Source organism: Oryctolagus cuniculus, chromosome 14 (assembly GCF_964237555.1).
Source record: "Oryctolagus cuniculus chromosome 14, mOryCun1.1, whole genome shotgun sequence".
NCBI lineage: Eukaryota > Metazoa > Chordata > Mammalia > Lagomorpha > Leporidae > Oryctolagus > Oryctolagus cuniculus.
In genome coordinates this window covers 13,499,315-13,517,165 of record NC_091445.1, presented here as the reverse complement: position 1 = coordinate 13,517,165, position 17,851 = coordinate 13,499,315, and the positions used below count along the sequence as shown (strand labels likewise).

Here is a 17,851-nt window from a genome sequence, read left to right as displayed (position 1 = left end):
CTGTCATTTGTAACAAAATGGATGCAACTGGAAAATATTATGTTTAGTGAAATAAGCCAGTCCCAAAAAGATTAATGGTATATTTTCTCCCTGATCTGTAACTGATAGAGTACCTAAAAGGTAATCTATTGTAGTAAAATTGACACTTTGAAATGCAATGACTTTGAACAGCCCTTGTCAACTGTTGAACAGTTTTTTTTTTCATACTATTTGTTGAACTCTGTACTTAGTGTGGGATTTATCTTACGTGTATGAAGTTAATTGAGAACAGATTTTAGTAGAGAATAAGAATGGGAATAGCAGATGGAGGAGGAAGAAGGGTAGGAGTGTGGGTAGGGTGGGAAGAATCACTATTTTCCTAAATTTGCATTTATGAAGTGCATGATGTCTATATGCCTTAAATAAAAGGTTTCTTTGAAAAAAAATCCTTATTAGATTTCTTATAAAAATATTAAAAAAAAAAAAAAAACATCCTCCTAAGGGTATGTGAAAACTCCGGTCAATTAGCTAGAAAGCCAGATTCACCTTGTAATTTGGACCACGAGTTTATCTTTTTAGGCCTCAGTACACATCTGGGATAACATTTGATCAACAGTGATCTATAAACACCCATTCTCCCCTCTTTAAATCCAGTGGAACAGATGTGACCTGATGTCGTAAGATGGATTCTCCAGCCACAGAGACGGCAGCAACCTGAACTTGACACTAGCATGGACTCTGACAGTGGGGCTTCTGCTTATCAACTGCCACTCTGCATGGGATCATCCTTGTTCCATGGCTGGACGGCTGCCAGAACTTGTCCTCCCCACAAACATGCGCACATACATCATGCAACTCGTGGAAAACAAAGGACACGCCCAAGACATGAATGTACCTTCATGGCCCTTGACCTTGACCTGTGGGATGCCATGGAGTGAGGAAATACATGGAGTAGGAGCAGGAAAGCCTTGACTGCTCCCAGTGAATGGCTTGCATTGGAAGAAACCTGTTATAGCAATGACTGAGCAAAGAGAAGATGGCAAATCTTCAAAGCATTGATAATGTCTAGTCCTTCATTTCTTCTTGGACAAGAGGCAGTGAAGAAAGAAAACCATTCCTGTTGGTTATCTTTAGCACTGGTAGACTTCTCTTTGAGGAACAAAGTGATTTCATTCCCCATTGAGATGACGGTCAGGGCTAGGTGAAGGGCATCCCTAATGGCCAGAGATGGTGAAAGCTTGGGTTCCTGCCCCTTCATAAGACCCACTTGCGGGTCTATATCTGGGGCCAGGCTGCCTTCCTCACTTGCATTAAGGAGTGGGACAGAATTTATTTCTCAACATGGGCTTCAAACACACACATTGCCATTGCCACAGAAAATAGCCCTTCTGACGATGCTGACAGCCCTCAAATTGGATATAGGTGCAACTACATCACAGGATCGGACCACCAGCATTTACACCAGCACAGAGCAGCCACAGGAAACCATAACCTGATTTCTATAAACATTCTCAATGCTAATAAATAAGTCTGAAATATTAACCAGTTCACCATTTTAATTAGTTAGCAGAAAATACAGTAATATTAAATAGTAAACATCAAGAGAAGTCCTGAAAAATTTGACTTTAGGTGATGGTTATTTTAAAAATTCTGTATCTTACATTCAAATTCTACAAGTTTTCTTTAAGCTGCCCTCTAGTGGCTGGCTGAGAGAACACACCTGAGAATTGGCAGCCTTCTCAGGGACAGCAAGGATCGCGGATTTGGCTTCCGGAAGAATTGTGGGCATCCCATAGAAACGGCCACCAACGAGCATCACGGTCACCAGCTGCAGGGTGAAATTGGAGCCCAGCGGCAGGAAGACCTGCAAGCAAACAGCGCCAGTGAGAAATAACTTCCCAAGGAAAACACTGACATTTGTCCTGCGCCATTCATTAGCACCTGGTCTCAGGTTGTTTAGTGGCGTTTGCACCAACATGTGCACTTTCCCCCTTGTCACAAACCAAACCATCTTATTCAGAGTGTAGGGTGAGGAATGGTGACATAGGGTATAAAAATGCAAATGTTCCAATGATAGCACTGGGGATGGCACTGTGGCCCAGCAGAATAGGAGCAGCCCCCTTGCAGACGGCGCCAGCCCCAAAAACCCAACAGAGATCGCTTTCCCCTTCTTCACTAATACCTATTAAGTCTAATATTTGCTCAAAATGGATTTTGATTTCAGTGTCCTGGTTATTCAAATATTTTAGATGAGTAAAAATTACTAACAATATATTAGATGATCGACTTTCAAAAAAAATTTTTTAAAGATTTGAAAGTCAGTTACAGAGGGAGAGACAGAGAGAAAGAGATCTTCCATCTGCTGGTTCACCCCAGGCTGAAGCCAGGAACTTCATTGGGGTCTCTTACAGGGCAGCAGGGGCCCAAGCACCTGAGTCATCCCTCTACTGCTTTTCTCAGGCCATTAGCAAGGAACTGGATTGGAAGTGGGGCAGCCAGGAACTAGTGCCCATATCGGGATGCTGGCATCACAGGTGGAGGCTTAATCTACAATACCACAATGCTGGCCCCTATCTTCAAAACTTTACAATCCAATGAGATGGGGAAAATCCTAAATTTACAAATCAGTGTTATACAAGAGGTTATTTTTGAAGCCCATGACACATTCCCACTGAAAAGGTTTTATTTGTTAATTGTAGCTTACAAGTTATTCTGTAAATCTAGAATACTCCTAAGGATGTAGAGTTCTTACTGAATATAAAAGCATCCATTTCTATGGGTCCACTCAATCCTTTAAATGCAACAAATGGAAACAGTGTCCCACACCAGACCCTCACATGTCTAAAACATGTATCACAGCGGTTGGAAATGTCAGTGTGAGGGTTAACAGTGTTTCATTCATTCAAAATGATGCTCACTGAACTGAATCACAGGTCAAATGCTAAGGAAACAAATGAATCATAGTATCCTAACTTCAAGCCTAGCTCGCCTCTCCTGTTACAGTGTGCCTCCCCCTCCCCCCGTGTACTGGGCAGCTAATGACTCTGTTCCTATTTGCTAAAGAAAGCAGGTGTCATGGCAGCACTCTGGCATAGCAGGTAAAGCCACCGTCTGCAGTGCCAGCATCGCATGTGAGCACGGCTGCTCCACTTCTGATCCAGCTCCCTGGTATGGCCTAGAAATTGGTAGAAGACAACCAAGTCCTTGGACCCCTGAACCCATGTGGGAGACCCAGAAGAAGCTCCCAGCTTTGGATAAGCCACGCTCTGGCCTTTGTGGCCATTTGAGAATTAATCAGTGGATGGAAACTCTCTCTCTGCCTCTCTGTAACTCTGCTTTTTAAATAAATGAGGAAATATTTTTTAAAAATGCAGGTGTCAGCTTGAAGCACTCATTCCTCTGCTTCAGTGCCTACCCAGCTCACATGCTTGGGTGACAGGGCAGGTCCCCAGGGGTGCAAAAAAAGTGAACATTAACACTGGACCTGAGTACTTGTGGTTATGAGGAAATGCTGGTTGTCTACAGAAGGGGTTAGATTAACTTGAGAGTTTTGAAGGTTTCCAGCTACGCTTCCACTTCCCTCTTCCAGGGCCGCCTCACCAATGCTAGCTTACATATTTTACATCATTCCTGACAGTATTGGGCCATGAACAGAATCTGCAGTCCCATAACATTTGTGGACATCTCCAACTCTTTCCACATGTTTGACAACTGGCTGTCAAGTTTTCTTCTCCACTAGACAGGCAGCAACAAGATAAGGAGAATTTAGTCTCAGTCAGCTCCACATTGGCCAAGCTTCCCACCAAGACCAGCATCTAGCAAGTGCTCAATACCTGCCCCGACCACACAGGTGGCTGACTTGGGGCCCTCTTCCTGTGCTGTGCCAATGACACTGCTGTCAGGGTGTGCTTCACTGAAGAACCCAACTGATAACCAGACATGGTGATGGTTTACACTCCACGCCAATGCCCTGATGTTAAACCTGCATAAGAGTCTTAGCTCTCTCAGCCTAACGGAAACTAACCTTGCTCAAAGACATGCTTGAAGCTGGTTACACACATCATGACCTTGGTGTTCTCTGTGGCACAGCTGTCTGAAGTCCTGACTTCTACACAGGAGAACTGAGCTGGGAGAACTATATGTAATCTCTTGCAAGTAATACTCCAACTTCAAAGAACAATGTGTTATATCCACAGCGTGAGGAAAGAGAACACTGAAAAACTCCCTTTGGTTTGTGTGCCTGTCATGCCTGAAGACCTTGCCCAACCAGTTACCTTGGAAGATCAACTGACGATCTGTGTGCAGTCACACACCCCACAGCCTATACTAAGAGTGAAGGAAGCCATGCAATTTGAGGTAGGTTAATAAAAAGCAGCACAGTAAGCAAAACAGAGGAATATACATATGAATAAGACAGTAAACCTCTGTTACTCATTATAGAAAACAGAAACCAGAAAAGTCATTAAAATAGTCTCAAAGAAAATAAGTGATTCATAGATGATAATTCAAATATGGTATTAGGAAAGCAAAGCTTCTTTATAAACTATACCACTAAGCTTTCCAAGTCATATGAAATAAGGGCTATTATCCTTTATGTGTTTCATGTACCATGGGAAACAATTTGAGAGCTAAGCAGACCAAGAGTCTTGGACCATGTATTAAGTATCACATATTTTGGCTTTCCTCTATATAGTCTGAGAGAAATTTTGTACTATATACACTGCTTAGTAAACTGATGGAATCATCTTACCCTCTCTGTGGCAATTACTAGGGCCAAGTGAAACCTTAGCATAAAATAATACAAATCTATTCATGGAAAAGTTAGAGGAATGCTCCCTAGATTACATTAGCAACTCACAACACAAATATGTTCTGAATGGAATGTAGGGGTATATGGGAAAAAGTTTCAAGTTACATAATTTAAGTGCATTGTATTTTTAAAAATTGTATCTGCTCTATAACTGAGACTTAATATGATGGCATTCTGGTTCATTGAATCTACCTCTCATCTCTTCTGGTTTGCACTCTTCAGTCTTCAGAAGTTTTGAAGACAGAAAAGGGAGTTGAGAAAAGATCAAGCAGAGTTATGATCTCCTGTCAGTTTCCCAGAGACACAGGAATGCAGGAATAACTCAAATACAGGTTCTATTAAGAGGCCTCCATTTTTCTCCATTTTTAAGCAACAAAAATAAGTGGGTGCACAAAAGCTATAAGGCTGCATAGCATCTGTGAATTAATGTAGCAGGTTTGTTGCTTAATCGCGGTGACAGGCCATTTTTCCATCGATCAAAAGTGTGTATGAAACTTACTGGAAACTCCTCCACTTGTCTCCTGTTAAAGTTTTGTGGGATTTCTTACCACTCCCCACCAACAATACTGTGGGTAGATCTGCAAGCTTCCTATCACTTTCAGGCATGTAAGAGATCAGGCTTCTGAAAATTCAAACTTCAGTTGCACATTCAGTGAAATTTCCCCTGCTTATCCCCAAGATCCACAGTGGGAGAGGGGCCATGCTCTCAAATGCCACCTTGGACCCTTCCCCACCATTCTCCAGGCAGTACTACATTTGCGGGGTAGACAGGCTGCTTTGCAAGAGGAGGACAAAGCCCTGGCCCCCTGCACTGGTCCTTTCGTGGCTCTCACTGGCGACCGCCATGTCTCTGTGAATGCAGCACCCAGGCCCTGCTTTCTTGAGTCAATCCCAGCATCCTTGACGCCTGGGGGACCTCACTCTTTGCCTTTCCATGACAGGTAACACACTCTCCTGATGACCTTTCCGATGCACAACGCACTCTGCACAGTTGTCAGATTTTCCCCCTCCCTGGCTATTTTCTTTCATAATCCCCAGTGCCATAATTCACTCGCATATGAACTAAATGCATTGCTCTCCCACCACAGAAAATGATAACGTATGTGCCAATTCTTGGCAGCACTGAGAAACAGCCACTCACATCGCTTTCTCTGTTCTGTCTGGGAAAGACCCTGAGGTGCCTACTTGCCACTGAGGGACTCCCATGCCTACAGATCATTCTCATCAGAAATGTTGGGAGAGTCATGAGCTACCCCTCTCCTCAGTGAAATTCAGTCAATTTGCATGCTCCAAATCTCCAAGGTGAGAGGCAGGCACAAGTGTGTGTATTCACATGGCCCCTCCCGACCCCAAGAGCACACAGCAGGCACTTTCCTGACAAGCTTTTGGATGGAGCACAGGAAGCCTACAAATATCTCCCTTTCACCCAGTAGCTAAGTGTAGGGATGCGGGGTGTGGGGAGTGTATGTGGCACCTTAAACAGTTCCTAGAACCTTGTAAGGACTAAATCATCATCCACCACTATCTCTACAAAAATACATTGTCTCCAAATAGGAATATTCTGATTCATTTATAACCTGCAAGCACAGTATCTAACAATGGCCGTGCATTTCCTATGGCACTTTGTGTGGTTACATACACAGCCCTGAGTAAGACCTGACAGTGACCGTGAGGGAAGCAAGGGCTCCCTGCAAGGAGCTCTGTTGGAATGAGGAAGAAATGGAAGAAAAGCCACAAACCTGATTCCTTATAGGCACGGTGTCCACTTTGTACCTGGCACCATCTTTGACCACCAGCTGCCTCTCTCTGCCATCAGCGGCAATGGGGTGTTCTTCACGATCCGACAATATTCGAAACCCCACAGCCACATCTCCGAATGTCCCGGCAAGCCGGGTTATGTTAACTTGGATGGCTCTGGCAAGGCTCTGCCCAACAAGCAGCGACTGGCGGTCCGCATACAGGGCGAACACGCCGTGTGGGTCATCGTTGGCAGAAACCGAGAACCAGGCCATGCGTTTCTCCATGTCCAGTTCTGCTCCACCTTCCACGGAAGTGAGCTGGACCACGCAGTCTTCCTGGATCTCAGGAATATCGTCTGGCAGCAGATGGACATCGAAGCTTGCTTCACCCTCGCCGTCGGGCATGGTGAAATACCCGCTTGTAGGAATGAAGTCTCCGGTCACATCAAACTCACTCTGTAGCTCCCAGTAAACCTAAAATGAAAGGAAAGTCATCCAACAAAGAAACAACTCAGTGTATTAACACAAATCCTTTAAATTATGCTTTCTTCTGCTATACACAAGGAAACACTCTAGTTGGGCATCATTAAGTTCAAAGCCAACTTCCCCAAGCATATGTCTGTTTGCAAAGTATATTAACTCTTCCAGATCACTTATGTATGCAACCCACCGGGTAATACTGTAAAATCTCATTATAACAGCACAATCAGAAGAGATAGAGCAGGTAATCTTACAACGCAAGTTCCACAAATACATTAGTGAATTCTACACAACACCTGAAGGCTAAAAGTCAATAATTTCAGGACTCATATCAGAATTTGTGTTTTAAATAAAAAAGGAGTACCTCTAGGTTATCAAGAGTTAGTCATTATTTTCCAAGAATTGTTGGCTTCCAAACCATGAATTTACAATGGAAGAGGTGTTAATTAACCTTTAGTACAGGGAGAGGTAAGTGTATAGAGAAATTTCACAAAATACCATTTCCTAGCAAATTACTTGATCTGTTAGCTATATGCCCTCAAAAGTTACAAGGACATCCCTAAACTTCCTATCAATGCACACATAAATACAATCTCCTTTTAAAAAAAAAGTTAAGTGGAAAAATTCTATTGAGAAATATGCCCAGTGGAACATATTAAGCAACTTACAGAAACCACTGAGAAACTTACGTAGGAAAGGTTTCCCATCAGAGCGAACAGCACATGCAGAACAGTCCAGTCCTTCATGGTTCAGCGAGAGGAACACCTCTCTGACCAGGGAACACATTCAACTGACACACACAGGAAGAGGCTGGAGCTGGCCGCACAGCCCAAACGGGCTTCCACGAAGCCTCTCTGCTTCTGACTGAAAACTCAAACTCCAGTTTGTCAAAAATTCTAATTAGGGGACCCCAGCATTGTGGTGTAGCAGGTCAAGCCACTGCTTATGACACCAGCATCACAGATTGTAGGGCCATTTCAAATCCCAGTTTGTCCCAGCTGATTCATTTCCAGTCCAGCTCCCTGCAAAAACACCTGGGAAAGCAGCAGAGTATGGCCCAGTACTTGAGCCCCTGCCCTCCATCTGGGAGACCTGGATGGAGTTCTGGGCTCCTGGCTTCATCCTGGCCCAGCTCTGGCCATTATAGCCATTTTGGAAGCAGCAGTTGGAAGATTTCTCTCCCCCACTGCCCTTAAAATAGATAAATCATTAAAAACACCACAAACAACAAAACCCCTCTAATTAGCCACAACACATGGACTCTCTGAACTTCTCAACCAGATTTGAAAGCAAATTGGCACTCTCCTTAAAAAATCAAGTAGGGGGCAGGGCCAGCACTGTGGCATAGTTGGCTAAGCCTCCCCCTGCAGCACACCATCCCATATGGGCACTGGTTTGAGTCCCGGCTGCTCCACTTCCTATCCAGCTCTCTGCTATGGCTTGGGAAAGCAGTGGAGGCAGGTCCAAGTGCTTGGGCCCCTGCACCTATGTGAGAGACCAGGAAGAAGCTCCTGGCTCTGAGTCAGCTCAGCTTCAGCCACTGCAGCCATTTGGGGGAGTGAACCAGTAGATGGAAGACTTCTCTCTTTGCCTCTGCATCTCTGTAACTCTGCCTTTCAAATAAGTAAATGAATAAATCTTAGAAAAATCAAGCTGGGGGGCCAGCATTATGATGTGGCAGGTAAAGCTGCTAACTGAGATGCAGACGTCCCATTAGGGCCCTAGGTCAAGTCCTGGCTGCTCCAGTTCCCAGCTACTCCCTGCTTAATAGCCTGGGAAAGAAGCAGAGGATGGGCCCAAGGACTTGGGCCCCTGCCACCCCCTTGAGACCCCAGGTTGAAGCTCCTGGCTCCACCCTGGCCATTGCAGCCATCTAGGGAGTGAACCAGTGTATGGAAGATCTCTCTGTATGTTCTTCTCTCTGTGTAACTCTTTCAAAATAATAAGTAAATCTTTTTTAAAAAAATCCAGAGGGAAATCATACCGTAATATTTCCAAACGTGCCCCTGACTCTTTCAACAAAGAAAGTAATGATAAGGGGTCCCTCCAAAGCAGGTGGCTCCTCATAGGTGTTCCTAGATAAGGATGTAGGGGCAAACTGAACAACTCCATTCGGATCGCCAAACTTCTGTATCTAAAAAAACAGAAAAAGCAGAGTAAATAACACACAGGATGCCTACAGATGCAATTATAGTATCTAACAGGTCAACACACAGACAAGCTGAGGAAAAAGCAAAAACACCTGAATATAATCTACCGCCCGAGTTTTCAAAACCACCTTCACTACAACGACTCTTATTGAAAAGTAGAGTTTTTAAATTATTTCTCAAAGGTAGTAGGAATAAGTGTGCAGAAAATTGCAATTTGTAGAATCCAAAGAAGATAGTACTTTGATACCTGAAATTATTTTTCCATCTCATATTTGCTACATTTAACCAGGTAATCTTACCTAACTTCCTCCTATCAGCTATAATAGAACATGGCGGGGCCAAAGATGCTATGATGGTTCACTTTCCGAGTCAGCTTGGCCAGGCCAGCTGTTGGTCAAACACTAGTCTACATGTTGCCATGAGGAACCTGTAGAGTGACTGATGTCTCAATCAGTGACTGTGTAAACAGCAATCACCCTCATCAGTGTGTGCATGCCTTATTCCACCTGTAGAAGGCCTACAAAGCAAAAACTGAGGTTTCCTGAAGAAAGCGTTCAGCCCCAGGACTGTAACTTGGGAATCCTTTGTGAGCTTCCGGCCTGGGACCTGCCTGCCCCACACCATTCAAACCCAACACAGCTCATTCTCTGAGCATCCTGTCTGCCAGCAGCCTGCTCCATAGATCCTGAGCTTGCCCATATTCACAGTCTGTCCCTTAAAATCACTTGCTTGTTCTCTTTCTGCCTGTGCACATACCCTACTGGTTTTGTTTCTCTGGATAACTGACAGACCCCAAACAAGAGTGTTTCCAAACTTCAAAAGAAAGCATGGGACAGGCATTTGGTATAGCCATTAGGAACCCACATTCTGCATGGGCATGACTGGGCCCAAGTCTCAACTCTGCTTCCAACTCCAGCTTCCTGCATACGGGAACCCTGGGAGACAGCAGCTGATGGCTCCAGTACCGGAGACCCGATCACCCATGGAAGTGAGCCAGGTGGAATTCCAGGATCCTGGCTTTGGCCTAGCCTACCCTGGCTGTTCCAAGCATTTGGAAAGTGACCCAGTGATGGAAGATCTTGTCTCTCTCTCTCTTTCAAATAAAATGAAAATAAAATTCTGATCCTTTACATTCTCAGTAGGCCTGGTTCCCTGCACTTTCTGTCCCAGAAGGACTGACAAGGTGGTTAGGGTCTGACCCAACACTACATCACAGTGCTCATGGAGCCAACACCATTCTCCCCTCAAGTAATCTGAGTCACAGCTGATTAATCATGTTCATGTATTCCAATGACAAAGATACCCGATGTTTAGGATCACAGAAAAAATACTTCCCCTATGTGCCATTGACCAACTAACAAAATTTCCTGAAGCGTTGTAACTTAAGCATGCATCACCATATTAAAACATTTTAAAAGTTATGATCAGAGTTGGTGAACTCAAAAGGCTTCCATAGCCTTGATGACTCATGACAAGAGCCTAGGGTGATTACTGATGCCATAAACAAGAGTGTCAATTTGTTAAGTCAACAACAGGAGTCACTGTGCACTTACTCCTCATGTAGGATCTCTGTCCTTAATGTGCTGTACATTGAGATTTAATGCTATAACGAGTACTCAAACAGTATTTTTCACTCTCTATGTGGGTGCAAACTGTTGAAATCTTTACTTAATATATGCTAAACTGATCTCCTGTATATAAAGAGAATTGAAAATGAATCTTGATGTGAATGGAAGGGGGGAGGGAGAGGGAAAGGGGAGTGTTGCGGGTGGGAGGGAAGTTATGAGGGGGGGAAGCCATTGTAATCCATAAGCTGTACTTTGGAAATTTATAGTCATTAAATAAAAGTAAAAAAAAAAAAAACATTTTAAAAGTTATTTATTATAAGGCTATGTAATGAACTAACATAAAACCCAGGAAGTTTGATCAGAATCATGATGACTTCACTTGGTTTTGTGATTCGAGTAGTCATAAAAAACAAACATGTAGAGTTTCAACAAATGCAAATGATTTTCCTGATAAATCCATTAAATGCAAAATTCTGTTGGAAGATCAAGTCAGACTTACTATTAATGTGACTTCCTTAGCCCTGGAGTCTAGTTGTGCATCTCCTTTCACAAGTTTAAGTTTAACGACGAAAGTCTTTTCAACTTCAGTTTCTTCGTGAGGATAGATGGTCAGGGCAATGGCTCTCAATCCGCCTTCCCCTTCTCCAAAAGAGAAGACGCCGCTCACCGGGCCCGCGATGTCTCTGTTCTGTGCTGCTAGGGCTTCCTCAGAGTTGGGTCCCACCACCTCCCAGCTCACCTGAAAGACATTATTGTTTGTGGTTTTTTTTAACAAGCATGATCAGTTTGAAACAGATTTATTGCTGCCTGCCCAGCATTAGAGAATGAGGCAGATGTATGCAAACTATCCTAGGATATCTGCATTTATGAATAACTTTTGCAAATAATATTTGCAAATATAAGCTACATACCTATAGAATATCAGTTTTCATGGATAAAACTGCCTAGAAAAATATTTATACCTAGCCATTTGTCATCACCTCAGGATATCAAAACTTATAATCAGAAAATCAAAGGTACTTCAAAAAACCTGGGAAAAATGGGATGAGAAGACAGGTTTGTGTTGGTGTAGAAGATTTCAAAAATTACAAATACAAGGAGTCTTCAAAAATTTCATGGAAATGGAACATTATGAAAAAACTACTCATGGATTTCAATTTTTATTTTATACAAATATATGCTTAAGTTTTCCCATAAATGTTGTGAAGTTCCCTTATACATACATCTGAAAAATATAAACATTTAAGGTACAGGAATACATACATTGTCCAGGTGTGGGCACAGCTCTGCCAATCAAAATCTATCTGATTAAGACAACAAAGGCATGTGAAAAGTCTGCTGGGTGTTCAGGCTTCCAAACATGCTTAAATTTCTCATGTAAAATCAGCATTAATCTTCATAAGCTGCTATGGAACAAGTTTTATGCTACAGCAAATATGTTTTTAAGTTTCTATAATTTAAAGCTGTAAACTCTTCAAGCCATCTTTGAAGAAAGAAAACTACTTAATCTTTCTGCAGTACTGGACAGATATGATCCCTTCCTTCTTCTATGAACACTAAGATCTTTTTTGTCTTACATGACAAACACAAAACTCGTATGACACATACATGACATATGACACACATGTGATGCACTGCACAAACAGGGCACCTTTGTGGGACCTGCGTGATGCTCCTAAGGTATCTACCTTCCTAGTTTCTTCCTCCTTTGCTTTTCTACCTTTCCTGCTGGGCCTCCCTGAACTGATCCCTACATGCTGGGAGCCCTGGGAACAGATCTGAATCCTTCTCATCTACCTGCACTCCTCAGTTTACGTGGTTTCAGGCACCTCCCTACACGTCAGCACCTCCCAGATCTGTGTCTGCATCCCCGGGTCCCCCACAACACACACTGGAATGCTCCTCCACCTGGCTGACTCCCTGTAGGTCTCATGGGATCTCTTATCAGCACGGAATGAGCAGGGCTCCACGAGAACCTTGGATTTCCCCCATGCTCCTGCATCACGGGAGCAGCATGGACAGGTCTCTAACTGCTCCAACTAAAAGTTGAGGTGTTCTTCTGGATTCCTCTTTCCCTCAGCCTCCACTTCCAGCCCAGGGAATTCTTCCTCCAAAACATACTATCTGCTTGTCCTCCTCCTCATCTCCACCACTCTTATCTGAGCCACCAGCCTCCACCAGGACACCAGTGGCTCTCTGCTTCTCTGCTTCCCCAAGGGCTTCTTCAGAGCAGGCAGAGCAAGATGCTTTCAACAATCAAGTGGCATAATTCCTCTGCTTAAAACTCTGCAGGCAGGGCCAGAACTGTGGCACAGGAGGCTAAGCTTCTGCCTGTGGTGCCAGCATCCCACAGGGGTGCCAGTTCGTGTCCTGGCTGCTTCTCTCCTGATCCAGCTCTCTGCTTATGGCCTGGGAAAGCAGTGGAAAATGACCTAAGTAGCCTTTGTAGCCAACTGGGGAGTGAACCAGCAGATTGTAGAGCTTTCTCTCCATTTTTCCTCTGTCTGCAGCACTGCCTCTCAAAGAAACAAAATCTTAAAACACTGTGGGCACCCTAGTGGCACACAGTCATTCACTGGGCTGAGAAGTTTCTAGATGATCCAAAACATACAGAGCCCTCAGAGCCATCACCCTGCCTGCAGGGACCTCTGCGAACCTCAAACCACAGCTCCTGCACAGCAATGATTGCCTCTGCCCGAATGCTCACCCCTCTAACAATTCCGTGTCCCTCTCATCCTCCCAAAGAACTTCCAGCTTAAATGTCACTCTCTCTTCACTCCATCAAAACTAACCAGCAAGTCACCTGCAATCTTGTCTCCCAATTGCACAGGCAGGGCACATTGGTATCAGACCATGTTTTCACTCATTTAATTGCTTATTGCTTCACTCTGCCCACTGAAATGAAAACCACGTAAGAACAGAGATGAAGCCTGTGCAGTTCACCAGTATGTTCTCAGTCCCTAGGACAGGGTCCAGCACCAAGAAAGCGCTCAACACGTACTTGCTGAATTGATGGGTTGTACCAGAATCATTCACTCAATTTCTAACGCGTTCTCAGGAGTTCCTTGGGGATAGATGTATACCTCATTCTATTTGATATTCTTCAGACTCAAAAACTACTTACACTTTCAAGGTAATTAATAAACACATTGATTGTAATTAGCTAAACACATCTTGGCAATAAGAAAATTCAACACCATATTTAGGCTACCGAAATTTATTTTTAAAATCATTAAAAAAAAAAAAAAAAAACAACTCTACCTGAATCTCTCCCAAGAGTCCTCCAGTTCGCTCCAGCACCAAGGACAGAACCATGGTGGAATTGGGGTTAGGAATAGAAATGTTGCTTTCATTGAGAAATCTTACAACACCAAAAGGAGAGTCACTCTTGGCAATGGTGATTCTGCTCACTAGGTGGCGCCCAAGGACTGCTCCGCCAGTAGCGCCAGTGAGCAGAATTTCAATGGACTCCTCAAATTCACTGCAAGAAGGAGCAATTCTGTGAGTCTAAACATATCGAAATGCTGGTAAAACCCAAATAACTAGTCAATTTCCAAATTGGTCATACATATTGAAGGCACAGTAGTCACATGCCAAGTGGTAGGAGGAAGGTGCTCACAAATACATGGTTGATCAACATCAATATTACAAAACCCAGGACAGTGAGGGGGCTTCTGCCCCTTTTCATTGCTTAATGCACTGAGGAAGTGGACTGATTAGTTCAAATTCTCATTAGATCTTCTAAGACTACAGGAACAGAAGTCATCATTCCATCTACTGGAAGTAAAGTGACATATGCACTCACTAATGTCCCCAGGCCTCCAGTACTTCACCCCCAACACTCCCAGATGTCTGCCAATGGGCACACAAATGATCTCAAATGCCATTATCAGTGTAAACCCTTTTAAGGATCAGAACACAATATCCGTGCTCTATTCCCGGGTCGACCCACAGTATCTCCGTGTCACCACCAACCTTTCATTGTCATCAATGATGGAGACATTGATGAAACTTAAGTTCTGCCCGTGCTGAAAGGTGACCGAACTGCCATGCAGCAGGTAATCGACCCCTCCAGGGATGGCAGAGGAGCTCTGAGAGATGAAGTCAGCAGTCACCTGGCCGAACGTGCCACGCAGCCTCATCACTGGGATCGTGACCATCCCAACTTCCTCTTCCACTGTAACGGGAATCAGAGCTCACCAGCACACCAAAAACTCATCTTCGTAATATTTGGTCCGATTAAACTTGGCCATGAGGCACTTAGTTTTTGTATAGTCCATGATCACTTTTAGTGAGAATTTCACTTTTTCTTTTTTTTTGGAGGGATATAGTTTATCAGATGCAGGAAAGTTATCAGCAGTAACTTGAAGTTTAGCGCAGTAAAGGTTAGAACTTAAATACTCTGTTTGCTCATTAGCATAAGCATTCTTCCTCCCTGTGTAACAATGAATGACGCTGTCTTTAAATATATATTTATTTGAAAGTCAGAGCTGCAGAGAGATGGGCAGAGACAGAGATCTCCTGTCTGCTGCTTCAGTTCCCAGACGGCCACAACAGTTAGGGCTGGGCCAGGCTGCAGCCTGAACTGCATCTGGGTCTCCCATGTGGGTGGCAAGGGCCCAAACACTTAGACCATTTGCAGCTGCTTTTCTCAGGCCATTAGCAGCAAGTTGGAATGGAAGTCAAGCAGCTGCTACACAAACCAGTGCCCAGATGGGATGCCAGTGTCATAGGCAGTGGCTTTACCCACTACGCCCCAACACCAGCCACAAACCCCTACTTTAATTTTTATTTATTTGCATGCATTTCATAAATACTTTAGGAACATAATAATTCTCCCCACCATAACTGCCCTCCTACCTACACTGCTACCTCTCCTTCCTCTTCCATCTCCTGTTGCAAGTCTTTTTTTTTTTTTTACTAAGATCTATTTTCATCTAACTTTATAAACAGAAGATTAATTCTATCCTAAGAGTTCAGCACTTTGTATGAGGGGGCAAAAAACAGAAAAGAAAAATATAACCAAAGCAAATAAAAAAAACCTAAAAACAGAAAAACTAACCAACGAACAACAACAAAGAACAAAAGCTATTCCTCAACAGTCCAGACAAGGGCTGTTCAAAATCATTGAATCTATTCAGTGTTTCAGTTTTTTTTTTTTTTTTTTTTTGAAACTTAATTATCTTTAAAGAGGAACCCAAGAATGATACATCTTTGGTGAGCACTTAGCTTTTAATTTGTGTGACATAAGAATGTCCTCCACCAAATACACTAAAATGAAGTAAATATTTGAGAACAAGTTTCACTATTAATCTCAGAACACAACTCTTGGAGGACAGAGGTCCCGCATGGGAAGTTAGCACACAGTGACTCCTGTTAATTTAACAATTAACACTCGTATGTATGACATCAGTGATCACAAGGCTCTTGACATGAGCTGCTCAGGCTATGGAATCCTTTTGTGACCACAAACTCTGTCAGTATTTAGACAAAGCCATAAGCAAAGTGGAAGTTCTCTCCTCCCTTCAGTGAAAAATACATCCTTCTTTGATGGCCCCTTCTTTCCACTGGGGTCTCACTCACAGAGGTCCTTCATGTAGAACATTTTTGCCACACTGTCTTGGCTTTCCATGCCAGAAATGCTCTCATGAGCTTTTTAGCCAAACCAGAATGTCTTAATGCTGATTCTGAGGTCAGAATGCTACTTAAGGTGACTGTCATTCTATGTGTCTGCTGTATGGACTGCTTCCCATGTTGGAGCATTCACTCCTTTTTAATTCTATTGTTATTACCAAATATTAGTCCTATATATGTTAGTCCTATATATATGATCACTTTAACATTTGATCCTATCCATATGATCTCTATTAACACTTAGAATGCTATTTATAACCACCCAGCTTAAGGCCGACCCCTGCTTTCTAAGACAAGGCTAGATGGCATGAAAACCACTGAAAATACATGAACTGACAGGAAACCATTCTGTTTGAAACATAAATAATATAGATAGATGAGGCTTATGTTATTTATATCAATGTTTAAAAGCACAGCTGTAAGTACAATTCTATTACATTTTTAGTTCCTATGAAATCTTTGCATGAATCTGAAAATGTAGCCTCCATGTTTGATTTCAACTTAGAAATTCTTCCCAAAATATATTTCTTAGGCTCTGCTAACCTCTTATGCTTTATTAAAACTTCACTTACTGGAGTTCATATTAGCTATGCCTCATCAATACTGAACATGCATGGCTGGTGCTGTGGCATCATCGGTTAATGCTGACATCCTATAATGATGCTGGTTCGAGTCCCAGCTGTTCCACTTCCAATTCAGCTCCCTACTAATGCACCTGAGAAAGGAGTGGAAAACGGTCCAAGTGCTTGGGCCCCTGTCCCCAAGTGGCAGACCTGGAAGGAGCTCTGGGCTCCTGGCTTCGGCCTAGCCCAGCCACAGGTGGGCTAATAATAACTGTTCAGAAAAAGTAGTATCAAGAAAAAGCAATATCAAGGACCCTTACACAGCCTATACCTGCAGTCCAGCAAAGTATGAATTTCAAAAGTGATTACTCACAAGAAGGACAATACTCGCTGATTTCTAATCATATAGGAAACTGTTCATATAAATTAGAAAAATTCTCAGAAAATATTTAAAACAAAAATTTTAATAACCCTAAAAGCAATTTCTTCTAGATTATCTCATTCCTGGCCATTTATCTTGGTCATACACAGAAAGGTTCAAGACTACCCAAAGGTAGTATTTTTAAAGTAATACATGAATAAAGGGGATATATGTGTGTACACACCCTCAATGATGAAAATTTACATATGGGAATTCAAATTACATGTTGTACTCAGATACTTTGTAACTCAAAGTGGTGCTAAACATCCTCACGAGTAAGTGAATGAACCCACCTTCAAAAGCAGTATACTTCGGGTCAAATTCAATGATGCCTTCTGCATGATCGTTTTTCATGATTGTGACTCGAACACTGGAGACGTTTCCTATTTCTGGAGGTTGATCTATCTGAAGTCCATTATCTCGAATAGTGAAATCATACCCACTTGCAAAATCAGAAGAAATACAACGTAATCATAAATTCACAATTGTTTAGCATGAATAGAGTCT

At 43.0% G+C, this 17,851-nt stretch overlaps 1 protein-coding gene across 1 annotated transcript in view; it reads right to left on the bottom strand.

Annotated features, from left to right (window-relative positions):
• Positions 1-17,851, bottom strand: part of ADGRV1 (adhesion G protein-coupled receptor V1) — a 597,653-nt gene that overhangs the window by 355,288 nt on the left and 224,514 nt on the right. The window contains exons 65-71 of the mRNA XM_070056453.1: positions 17,638-17,786; positions 14,702-14,903; positions 13,988-14,207; positions 11,226-11,465; positions 8,993-9,142; positions 6,529-7,002; positions 1,700-1,843 (exon numbers count right to left, since the gene is read on the bottom strand). Coding sequence (XP_069912554.1) covers positions 1,700-1,843; positions 6,529-7,002; positions 8,993-9,142; positions 11,226-11,465; positions 13,988-14,207; positions 14,702-14,903; positions 17,638-17,786 — 1,579 coding nt within the window. The remainder of the gene's footprint in view (positions 1-1,699; positions 1,844-6,528; positions 7,003-8,992; positions 9,143-11,225; positions 11,466-13,987; positions 14,208-14,701; positions 14,904-17,637; positions 17,787-17,851) is intronic.